Source organism: Mesoplodon densirostris, chromosome 10, assembly GCF_025265405.1.
Source record: "Mesoplodon densirostris isolate mMesDen1 chromosome 10, mMesDen1 primary haplotype, whole genome shotgun sequence".
Lineage (NCBI taxonomy): Eukaryota > Metazoa > Chordata > Mammalia > Artiodactyla > Ziphiidae > Mesoplodon > Mesoplodon densirostris.
Window position 1 is genome coordinate 10494378 of NC_082670.1, and position 12298 is coordinate 10506675.

The window sequence follows — 12298 nt, forward strand, 5'->3', positions numbered from 1 at the left end:
GTTGTCCTGTGCCATTAAGACACACCCCTTAATGGTTCTTCCTCTGTGAAGAATACCCTTCCTATAACAGGACTGATCAGCAACCATCTCAATATAAATATTTTCTTGTCCCTCCAGAGGTACAGTGGCTAAGACTCAAATGTCCTCATGGTGTGTGATGGTTGCATCTGGAGTGTGGGTACTGTTTTGAGGTGCATGTGATTGGTTTTTCCTTTGGGGAGACCCAAGTAGAGAAGGCAGCCACCTGTGTGTCCAGGTAGCCGAGGGGCTCCAGAGCTTCTTCCCCTCCTCGTTGGGGCCTGCACTACTCAGGTTAGCCAGCCTTTAGATTAAGACAGACAAAAGCCTTTGTTTAATGCAGCTGTGTTCTCATCAACATCCGGCTACTCCGGTATCAGTGTCTGTACCTTAATTCTAATATGCAGATGGGATCCATCTTTGACTTGGTGGTGAGGGATATAGGGAGGAGGAGGGTGGTACACAGAGGGTGGAGAATGTGTAAGGATAGTGAAGGTCACGGGAAGGCCAGAGTGAGAAGAGAAGGTGTGAACACTATACATCCTCGTCCTCAGCCGTGTTAATGCTGGTGTGTTTTCAGGCATCGTGTTTGTGTTTGCACTGAACCCTTCAGTAGCTCCATGGGCAACGTGGCAGTGTTGCTTTACCTCTCAGCCCTTATAGGCTTACATGTGTTCTCTAAACCGGGCAACCTTCTTTGGGCAAAGGAGCCTCCATTTGCCCCCATGGCACCGCCTCTAATGCCCAGTCTCCTCCCCTCTGCGCCCGCATCTCCATCCCATTCCTTACCTCCTGGGACTAGGCAGTCCCAGGATTTTTAGAATAAAAATACATCACTCTTTTGTTTTTGTTTTTGCGGTACGTGGGGCTCTCACTGTTGTGGCCTCTCCCATTGCGGAGCACAGGCTCTGGACGCGCAGGCTCAGCGGCCATGGCTCACGGGCCCAGCCGCTCCGCGGCATGTGGGATCTTCCCAGACCGGGGCATGAACCCATGTCCCTTGCATCGGCAGGCGGACTCCCAGCCACTGCGTCACCAGGAAAGCCCCACTGTTTTGTTTTTTAAAGACACCTCGTAGTTAGCACAGATGAGTCCTAGGCTGGACAGAAACTCTTCAAAGAGATCTGACCTCTGTAGGAGAGTGTGCCATGACTTCTTTTGGGTGAAAAAGGGAAACCACTGCCCTCTTATGCCTGTTCATTCATAGCAATTCTCCATTTCCCTGTGATAAGATGTCTCTGTAGAACTGAAAGTGCATTTTAAAAGGGGAAAGCCATAGTCGTTGAGAACTTTCTAAATGGCTAGGGACTTGTGTGACATCGTTTTGCAACTGTAAGCAAAGGTAATGCTGCTTGAGGCAGAAAGGTGACAGTTTCAGGCTCCGGGCAGCTCCGTGTAGTTAACTGACAGCTATCCTCACCTCCACCCCCATCTTTGACTCCCATTCCTGGGCTGGTGAGATATCATGAAAACATAATCCCTTCCCATGATATTGGAAGGAAAAGTGAATGTTATCAGATCCTGCTACATAAGCACTCTGTTTGGGGCATTGCTTTGGGTTGAGAAGCAAATGTCCAACCTGGGAGCATCTCAGGTCCCCCCAGAATCCTAAGAGCACTTGGCATATGGGGAGATCTAGAGCAGGGGCCCCAGATGTCCTGGCCCTTTTGCTTCTTCTGTTGACTAGACATCAGATAGCCCAGACACTGCGACTTCCTTTTTTCCAAACTTCTCTGGGGGACACTGGATGACTAACACATTCTAGGCCAGCAGGACACCAAAGTTGGTGCTTTCTTTGCATAAGCCTTTTGAAAACTAAGCCACCGTGAGAAATACCATGGTAAGGTAAAGCCAGCTAAAGTGCCTCTTGCCCACTCCTCCCCACTGCATCCTCTAAGAGCCTGCCAGGAGCAACCCCGGGCCCCCACGACGGGTGGCACACACAGACACAGCTACTTGGGTTCTCGGTAATTATAATAGTGCATCCCTCAGGTATTTTGTCTCCTGCTTTTCTAAAGAGAAAGAAAAATCACCTCCCAGCCATTACCCTCCCTATGATAAAGCCAACCCGTCACGTCATGAAAGGGAGGCCAGACCGTCTGGTCTGTTAGGAGGGTGTTTTTTTTGGATGGAAGCACTAGAAAGACCCCAGAGGTCATCTGGTCCAGGCTTCGCCTGCCCCCCTCAGCTCTCTGAATGAGCTCAGTTGCCTAGCTTCCTACCTTTGGGGGTCAGCATTCTCAGTCCTGGCAGTGGACACTCGAGCTGACTCGTGTCTAAGTGAGCATTTTCTCCAGGCAGCCGTGTTCTCTCTCAGCAGCAGCAGGAGGAAGCCACCTTTGAGAGCAGTGGGCTTGGGCAAAGCAGCTTTTTCTTGATCTGTTTCAAAAGAAGCTGATTTCATAAACACACCTTTGCTCTTCTGCCCACCTTCATGCTGTTCTCTCATGGCCCTGCGGCTGGTCGGACAGAGACCACTTTATTCTCAGCCCTGTTCTGTTTTCTTACTTTTCTTCCTCTTCAAGCTGTATTTGCAGTTGGTCTCTTTCCTCACTCTCAAGCCTTCCACATTCATTATGTGGTGGCAAAAAAGGTTCAGGTCTAGGCCCTCTCATCAGATGGACTGGGGGAAGAAGTCATGTGGATGATTAAACATCAACCAGTTAAAGTAATCCAGTCTGTTCAAAAATCTGGACTTAAGGGCTGAACATCTTGAATTTACTAATCTACTTCTTAAGACTTCATTTAATGATAGAGTTACAGTTAGGCCTTTATAATGTTTGTGAGCTCTTTGCCACTCTAAATTTCTTAAAAGGCACTCCTAATTTCTTATAATTGTTTTTTTTGTTTGTTTTTTAAAAATTTTTATTGGAGTATAATTGCTTTACAATTAGTTAGTTTCTGCTTTATAACAAAGTGAATCAGCTATACATATACATACATCCCCATATCTCCTCCCTCTTGCATCTCCCTCCCACCCTCCCTATCCTACCCCTCTAGGTGGTCTCAAAGCACCAAGCTGATCTCCCTGTGCTATGCGGCTGCTTCTCACTAGCTATTTTACATTTGGTAGTGTATATATGTCCATGCCACTCTCTCACTTCATCCCAGCTTACCCTTCCACCTCCCCGTGTCCTCAAGTCCATTCTCTACGTCTGCATCTTTATTCCTGTCCTGCCCCTAGGTTCTTCAGAACCATTTTCTTTTTTTTTTTTGGATTCCATATATATGTGTTAGCATATGGTATTTGTTTTTCTGACTTACTTCACTCTGTATGACAGACTCTAGTTCCATCCACCTCACTACAAATAACTCAATTTCATTTCTTTTTAAGGCTGAGTTATATTCCATTGTATATACGTGCCACATCTTCTTTATCCATTCATCTGTTGATGGACACTTAAGTTGCTTCCATGTCCTGGCTATTGTAAATAGAGCTGCAGTGAACATTGTGGTACATGACTCTTTTTGAATTATGGTTTTCTCAGGGTATATGCCCAGTAGTGGGATTGCTGGGTCGTATGGTAGTTCTACTTTTTTTTTTTAAGGAACCTTCATACTGTTGTCCATAGTGGCTGTATCAGTTTACATTCCCACCAACAGTGCAAGAGGGTTCCCTTTTCTCCACGGCCTCTCCAGCATTTATGTTTGTACATTTTTGATGATGACCATTCTGACTGGTGTGAGGTGATATCTCATTGTAGTTTTGATTTGCGTTTCTCTGATGATTAGTGATGTTGAGCATCCTTTCATATGTTTGTGGGCAGTCTGTATATCTTCTTTGGAGAAATATCCATTTAGGTCTTCTGCCCAATTTTGTATTGGATTGTTTCTTTTTTTAAAATATTGAGCTGCATGAGCTGCTTGTAAATTTTGGAGATTAATCCTTTGTCAGTTGCTTCATTTGCAAATATTTTCTCCCATTCTGCGGGTTGTCTTTCTGTCTTGTTTATGGTTTCCTTTGCTGTGCAAAAGCTGTTAAGTTTCATTAGGTCCCATTTGTTTATTTTTGTTTTTATTTCCATTTCTCTAGGAGGTGGATCAAAAAGGATCTTGCTGTGATTTATGTCATAGAGTGTTCTGCCTATGTTTTCCTCTAAGAGTTTGATACTGTTTGGCCTTACATTTAGGTCTTTAATCCATTTTGAGTTTATTTGTGTGTATGGTGTTAGGGAGTGTTCTAATTTCATTCTTTTACATGTAGTTATCAAGTTTTCCCAGCACCACTTATTGAAGAGGCTGTCTTTTCTCCATTATATATTCTTGCCTGCTTTATCAAAGATAAGATGATCATATGTGTGTGGGTTTATCTCTGGGCTTTCTATCCTGTTCCATTGATCTATATTTCTGTTTTTGTGCCAGTACCATACTGTCTTGATTACTGTAGCTTTGTAGTATAGTCTGAAGTCTGGGAGCCTGATTCCTCCAGCTCCGTTTTCTTAAGATTGCTTTGGCTATTCGGGGTCTTTTGTGTTTCCATACAAATTGTGAAATTTTTTGTTCTAGTTCTGTGAAAAATGCCATTGGTAGTTGGGTAGGGATTGCACTGAATCTGTAGATTGCTTTGGGTAGTATAGTCATTGCCACAATGTTGATTCTTCCAATCCAAGAACATGGTATATCTCTCTCTTTGTATCATCTTTAATTTCTTTCATCAGTATCATATAGTTTTCTGCATACAGGTCTTTTGTTTCCTTAGGTAGGTTTAGTCCTAGGTATTTTATTCTTTTTCTTGCAGTGGTAAATGGGAGTGTTTCCTTAATTTCTCTTTCAGATTTTTCATTATTAGTGTATAGGAATGCAAGAGATTTTTGTGCATTAATTTTGTATCCTGCTACTTTACCAAATTCATTGATTAGCTCTAGTAGTTTTTTAGTAGCATCTTTAGGATTCTCTCTATATAGCATCATGTCACCTGCAAACAGTGACAGCTTTACTTCTTCTTTTCCAATTTGGATTCCTTTTATTTCTTTTTCTTCTCTGATTGCTGTGGCTAAAACTTCCAAAACTATGTTGAATAATAGTGGTGAGAGTGGGCAACCTTGTCTTCTTCCTGATCTTAGTGGAAATGGTTTCAGTTTTTCACCATTGAGAACGATGTTGGCTGTGGGTGTGACATATATGGCCTTTATTATGTTGAGTTAAGTTCCTTTTGTGCCTACTTTCTGCAGGGTTTATATCATAAATGGGTGTTGAATTTTGTTGAGAGCTTTTTCTGCATCTATTGAGATGATCATGTGGTTTTTCTCCTTCAGTTTGTTAATATGGTGTATCACATTGATTAATTTGCATATATTGAAGAATCTTTACATTCCTGGGATAAACCCCACTTGATCATGGTGTATGATCCTTTTAATGTGCTGTTGGATTCTATTTGCTAGTGTTTTGTTGAGGATTTTTGCATCTGTGTTCATCAGTGATACTGATCTGTAGTTTTCTTTCTTTGTGATATCTTTGTCTGGTTTTGGTATCAGGGTGATGGTGACCTCATAGAATGAGTTTGGGAGTGTTCCTCCCTCTGCTATGTTTTGAAGAGTTTGAGAAGGATAGGTGTTAGCTCTTCTCTAAATATTTGATAGAATTCGCCTGTGAAGCCATCTGGTCCTGGGCTTGTGTTTGTTGGAAGATTTTTCATCACAGTTTCAATTTCAGTGCTTGTGATTGCTCTGTTTATATTTTCTATTTCTTCCTCATTCAGTCTCGGAAGGTTGTACTTTTCTAAGAATTTTTCCATTTCTTCCAGGTTGTCCATTTTATTGGCATAGAGTTGCTTGTAGTAATCTCTCATGATCCTTTGTATTTCTGCAGTGTCAGTTGTTACTTCTCCTTTTTCATTTATAATTCTATTGATCTGAATCTTCTCCCTCCTTTTCATGATGAGTCTGGCTAATGGTTTATCAATTTTGTTTATATACTCTCTCCCTTTCATCCATAGCAGAGGATGTTTTAAGTTGGCTGAACTCATAAAAAGCCTCAACCTGGATACTTAAAAATTTTTACATTTTGTGTCTTAGTTTATTTGGAGACTCAAAGATGGGAACTCTTCCAACCAAATGTAGATACTCAAATAGACATGAAATTTTGCCTATTTTTTCAGGGGTTTGATCCCCACCCCCAAAGCCCACTGGGACTCAGACAGTGTTTCATTTGGGCTGCAGCATATGTTTAGAGAGGTACTGGAAGATCATTCTGGGCAGGAGCTCAGGCGGAGTTTCCTGAAGGGCAAAGCAAGAAGTGAGAACTTTCTACTGTAAGTTGTGTGGAGTCCTTGAAAGTCTCTGGGAAGAGTGGGCTTCTGGAAGAGTAAGCTAGCAGCAGTTTCAAATACAGGTTTGAAGGCAGGAGGTTAGGGTTGGGAAGGTAGGTTTGGAGACTTGCAAAATCTGGACAAGTAACAATGATATTAGCAACTGAAGTAAGAAATTTTTAAAAGGTGATGTGTACAAAAGACAAAGGGATCTTGTGGGAATCAGATCACCGGACTCTCCTGAGTTGGTTTCCATCCTGGACTCAAAACTTCCCTGGTGTGGTTTCCCACAGTTGTCACTGTGTGGCTCTTCCCAGCTACTGAGCGTTGTTGAGGGAGCACCAACTCCAGCAGCTGATACCCTTTAAAGAGAATAATTTCCAAATTCAGTGTTGCTCCAGAGGCTGTTTACTTGCTCTGTTTGGCTTCTATTTACTCATTGCGGTTGGTTTTTTAAAACAGTCTCCTCAGCCTCTCTGTAATCCACACTTACTTAAAGTCACCTCAATCTTTATCTTCTTCCCATCCGGCTCCAGTAATACATTTTATCCACTGCTACCAGATTCATCCTTCTGAGGCTCCCATCTGATCGGTGCCATTTGTGACCAGAGATCTCAGCTCAGACGTTCAGTGACTCAGAGTAAAGTCCTCCGATGACGAATTTCTATAAGTACTTGTGATGATACCTCTTCTCCCGAAGAACCTTGTTTCACAAACTTCTCAATCTCTTCCCTACATCTTCAGCCTCTTACTCTCCACTGGCTCTTGCAGCTCAGCCTACTGACGTGATCCCGTCTCCCCATCCCCATCCTGACACATTTCCTTCAGTTGTGCTCCGTTACCTTAAGAAATAAAATCCGACTCTCTAAAGAGGTTTGCAAAACACAAAAACTGCATTATCTGGTTCCAAAACCCTTGTCCTTGAGCGACCATCCTATTCAGCTGGCTTCTTCCCTTTATACTCAAAGGTCGTTAAAAAATGTAAAGTCTTGGGCTTCCCTGATGGTGCAGTGATTGAGAGTCCACCTGCCGATGCAGGGGACACGGGTTCGTGCCCCGGTCCGGGAAGATCCCACATGCCGTGGAGCGGCTGGGCCTGTGAGCCATGGCCACTGAGCCTGTGCGTCCGGAGCCTGTGCTCTGCAGCGGGAGGGGCCACAGCAGTGAGAGGCCCGCCTACCGCAAAAAAAAAAAAAAAAAAAGTAAAGTCTTCATTATCTCCCCAGTCATGGGAAGCAAAAACTTAATTCTTGCTTCTTTGTCCTCCCCCATGTGTATCCAGAAAATTACCAAGATAATTCTTCCCCATGCTGGATTGCATCTTTTTCTCTGTGTCCCTTCTGTCACTGCCCTCCAGACGAGTGCGGTGGCCTCCTCATTACTTTCTCTGCCACCTGTTTCTTCACGCTCCAGTTCAAGATGCCATTGCTGTGAAAATAATACTCCTAAGAAGCACATCTGGTTGTGTCCTGGTGGTAGGTCTTCTCAGTCAGGCTACTTAAAATTGAGCCCCTCCTTCACCAAGGCACTCTTGATCTCATTTAACTTGTATCATAGCCACTTTTTTTCTTTTCTCCCCCAAGCAAGTATCTTCTACCATACTCGACAGTTGATTTAGTTTGACTGTGTAATGTCTGCACCTCACCCTACCTCCCAGGGTAGTAGTGCTCCATGAGTTGGCATTTTTATCTGTTTTGCCTATGGACATAGCCTAAGTGTCTGGTGCAGAGTGAGCTTTCCATACATATTTGTTGAATGTCATAATGTCAGTCCCCATTTTCACATTCTCTTCCTTCTCCCTCTGGGTATAGGATAAAACCCAAACGCCTAATAAACTTCCCCCAGGCTTGCAGGATCTGGCTCCAGCCGCCTCTCGCACCTGTCACCTCTGGTTCCCCAACTTGGCTGACACTCCGGGTTTCTCTGGGTTTCTTGAAGCTCCCAGACATGCCATGTTCTTTCATGCCTCTCTGTTCCTTTTGGACCTCTTCCTCTTTCCAGGAATCCACTCCTCTCTCTTCCTCACGTGGGGAGAACAGTTCCTTTTCTTTCAAAATCTAGCCCCACATGGTACATGGCACGCCCCGGGGGTGTTTTCCAACTCTGTGAAGCAGAGTCAGCTTCTCCTCTTTGCCTCCGTGGAATTTGGCGGAGTTCCCCGTCACAGCAGTTTTCCACACTGATGCCTCTGTCTCTTCTGCTAGAGTCTGCTCAACCATATCCAGCTCTTCTGTGCGTCTGCTCCAGAAATGGTCAGTGTCTGGCGCACTATTAAGTGGTCACTTAAGACAATGATTGAAAAGAGGCGCTTACCCATGCATTGAACCGTGTCAAGTCAGAAGTTCAAAACGGGCTCCCCTGGTGGCGCAGTGGTTGAGAGTCCACCTGCCAATGCAGGGGACATGGGTTCGAGCCCTGGCCCAGGAAGATCCCACATGCCGCAGAGCAACTAAGCCCGTGCACCACAACTACTGAGCCTGTGCTCTGGAACCCGCGAGCCACAACCACTGAGCCCGTGTGCCACAACTACTGAAGCCCGCGCACCTACAGCTCGTGCTCCACAACAAGAGAAGCCACCGCAATGAGAAGCCCGCGCACCGCAACGAAGAGTAGCCCCCGCTCGCCGCAACTAGGGAAATCCCGTGTGCAGCAATGAAGACCCAACACAGCCAAAAATAAATAATAAATTAATTAATTTTTTAAAAAGTTCAAAGTGCCTTCGCCGTGCAATATGTCCAAATCGTTACTGCCTTCCCCCCCCAAAATTTATACCCCCCACGTTCCCAGCTTCCATGAATGAAGGGGGCCACTCCGCTGACATGAACGTGGCCATCAGGAATGATCTGCCTCCTCTCCCTCATCCACCCAGTCAGTCCTGGGTCCTGTTGACTCTTGGCTTCCCGGATGTCACTCAAATTCATCTACTTCCTTTCTGTCTTGCCCAGGAGCCTTTGCCAACATGTCATCGTCTGTCACCATTGCACACGGCCCGGCATACGGTTGAGGGTTCCATATGTATCTGTTGAATGATTGAATCTCCTGGTTAAAACCATATTGGATGGTAGCAGGTAGAACATCAGGCTGTAAGATCGAGATTCCAAGAACAGCCTGTGTTGCAAAGTCCAGGAAATTTTTCTGAAGGATGGTGTCAAGAGGCCCAGCAGAGTGGTTCTGGATTGGCCGCAGCTCTAGATGTAACTGGACTTTCTGGAATGGCAAGTCCCTCCCACCTGCCTTGATTTCGCCAAGGAGGTTATTTTCTCTGATTATGCCTGTCATAAAAATTCAAGTCAGGGTCTCTTTACCTCACTGAGATCTGTAGATGCTCATGTACGTTGGAAAAGAGTTTTATTCCAAGTGATAAGCGGTCAGAGTGGTTGTGGCCCTTAAGAAAGGGTCCCCTGGGCATTATGAGTTTGAAGGTCTTCATGTCCTCAAAATGTCAAGCTGTTGGGATTAGTCTAGATGGTACCTAATGTCACGCTCAACTCTCAATTTACAGGAATTTTTTTTTATTATTATTAAAGCACCAGGAACAAAAAGACCTAGAGGAATTAAGGCAATTGTAAAATCTCATGAAGTGTAAGTGTTTCTAAAAATGGTCAGTGGATTTTAAGGTGGAGGCGCTCATTCAGTAGATTCTAGTGCTTCTGCAGGTCTGGGTGAAGCATGGTTGTAGGAGAGAGCATTGTGGGTGGTGGAGATGTTGGCACTGGAATAGACGGTTGATCAATGTTTTCTCCCTCCTCTTTTCTCAGCTGATGGTGTTATAGTGATGGCATCTGCCAAGTCTTATTTGAGAAAGTGCTGGACCAATAGCTACACTGACTGTCATTTGACTCTTCGGATGCCCTGTCCCTGCCTCGTAGGGGAGGCTCCGATGGGTCAGGGGCGCTCTGTTCCTCCTCCACCCCCTCATCCTCCTGCTCAAGCCTAGGTGAAGGCTGGGCAAATTTGGTTGGGGTGCTCCACATTCCTAGGGTTGGGCTGACTGTCACCAGCCTTTAGAACATGTTGGTATGACTTCCATTCCAAAAGGCAGAAAGAGAAACGGAAGTTGGGTCATGTGGTTTCTGTTATCTGTAACCATGGCAAGCATTGGCCATCTGTGAGGCTCCCATTTTAACACTTTTCTTTCTCTCGCTCTTTTCCATCTCTTTCTCGGGGAAACAAGCTGAGGAAGTGGAGAGGCTGGCGGCAATGCGATCTGACTCCCTTGTCCCAGGTACCCACACCCCACCCATCCGGAGGAGGAGTAAGTTTGCCAACCTGGGAAGGATTTTCAAGCCTTGGAAATGGAGGAAGAAGAAGAGTGAAAAGTTCAAACACACGTCTGCAGGTAGGATTATGTTTTCCTTTGTTTCTCATTGGGCGTTTGTTGACTTCAGCTTTGTACGTTCATTAGTAGAATTTAATTACCCGAGGCTGTCTGAACCAAAGGAAGAGAATCGAGCCTTAGGATTGCTCGTGTGTAATAATCCTTCAGAATGATGGAGAATGGCTTTTAGATCCTATGTGTGTCCTCATGGCTCAGGTTTTTGGTTGTTGCTTTTCAATTGATAAAACCACCACTTCTATTTGATCTATAAATAGCTGAACTTAGAACTCCACCTTTCCCATAGCTGTATGCTTTCATTCTAGCGTTGACAGTCTGTTTCTCATTTTTCATCCTTATTTTCCCCGCTCCCATAAAAATCAACACAGGAGCAGAAACTAAGTTATATATGGTTATTGGCAGATAGGAATAGGTTACTTCATGGAGACAAAAGCTTGAGTAAGTGAAGCATCATTGTAATGACAAAGATAACTGTATAGTTCATAGCCTAGTGGACAGCAAAGGAATCTGGGTAAAGTCAGCATGGCAGTGGTGTGAAGAGCACAGACTCTGGAGTCAGACTGTTTGAGTTCAAGTCCCATCTCTGAAACTTGGTAGTTGCATGACCTTGCTCAGTTTAACTCTGTACCTGTTTCCCACCTGTAAGATAGGGGTGAGAATAGTACCTTACATGACTTAATATTTGTGGGGTGTTTATGGTGGCACGTTATGTGGATATTTTTTAATAAGTAAGAGTATTGCAGAGGGAGATGTATAGGGAAAGAAACGTGAAGAGTTCTGATTTGACCCTGTCGAGTTTGACATGAGGTGATGGAGGAGCCGTGCAGATTCTTTTTGTTTGTTTCGTCCTGATTTTGGTATTTATGTACCCGGGTCATTCCAGGGATACTCTGGGGCTTTTATTTCCTTCTTCCTCTATGTCCTCAAAAGTTCAGCCTGTTCTCCCTCTTCCTCAGAGTCATCACCTCCTTTATTTCTTGGTCCTCTCCCTGCTTTGGCTCACGTCTAAACTGAAATAGGTGATGATCCGCTTCTTGTACATGAATACTCGTCCACAAGTCTGAGAATTTTCATGCTAGCTGCTTTGGGGAATGAAAGAGAAGAACAAACTTAGGAAAGTTGCAAAAAGTCTTGGAATCTGAAACAGTTCTCATGGTAGACATCCCCAGTTTCATGCTTTCTGACTGTTTCTGAGATGGAAACCTCAGTGCCCTGTGGCTGTATGTAATTTGTTCATTCCTGAGATTACAATGAACCTCTGAATTCCATGAATTTCTAAATTGTCACCCCGCCGACATTTACCTGACTACACCCCACTCTTCACCTGACTGCATTCTCCCTTTTGATCATTGTACAGACTTGTTAAGGTGTCATAAAATGTGTAGGTCACTTACATATTTCTAAACACTACTGAGAGATGTACATGCAAGGAAAACTCTAAATGGATGACTCCTCTGTATCCCCTAAGAGTGAAACAGAATAGGGCACTTATATCATTGCCTTGGAGAGGAGAAATCTAAATGAAATATATTTTCAGGCAAAGTGAGGGGTAAGACATGTGAACAGGAAAGAAGAAGGGAATGTTCTGTAAGCACTGAAAAAAATAACAATAAAGATTCCACAAGTTCCTTTACGATGGTCTTCCTGACTTTGCTATGAAAATGGTTTGTAATAATACAAACATCCATTTAAATAAT

At 44.1% G+C, this 12298-nt stretch overlaps 1 protein-coding gene across 1 annotated transcript in view; it reads left to right on the forward strand.

The window, feature by feature from the left end:
- The window catches only part of PHACTR1 (phosphatase and actin regulator 1), a 542166-nt gene that overhangs the window by 326826 nt on the left and 203042 nt on the right, over positions 1-12298 (forward strand). The window contains 1 exon segment of the mRNA XM_060110072.1: positions 10440-10604. Coding sequence (XP_059966055.1) covers positions 10440-10604 — 165 coding nt within the window.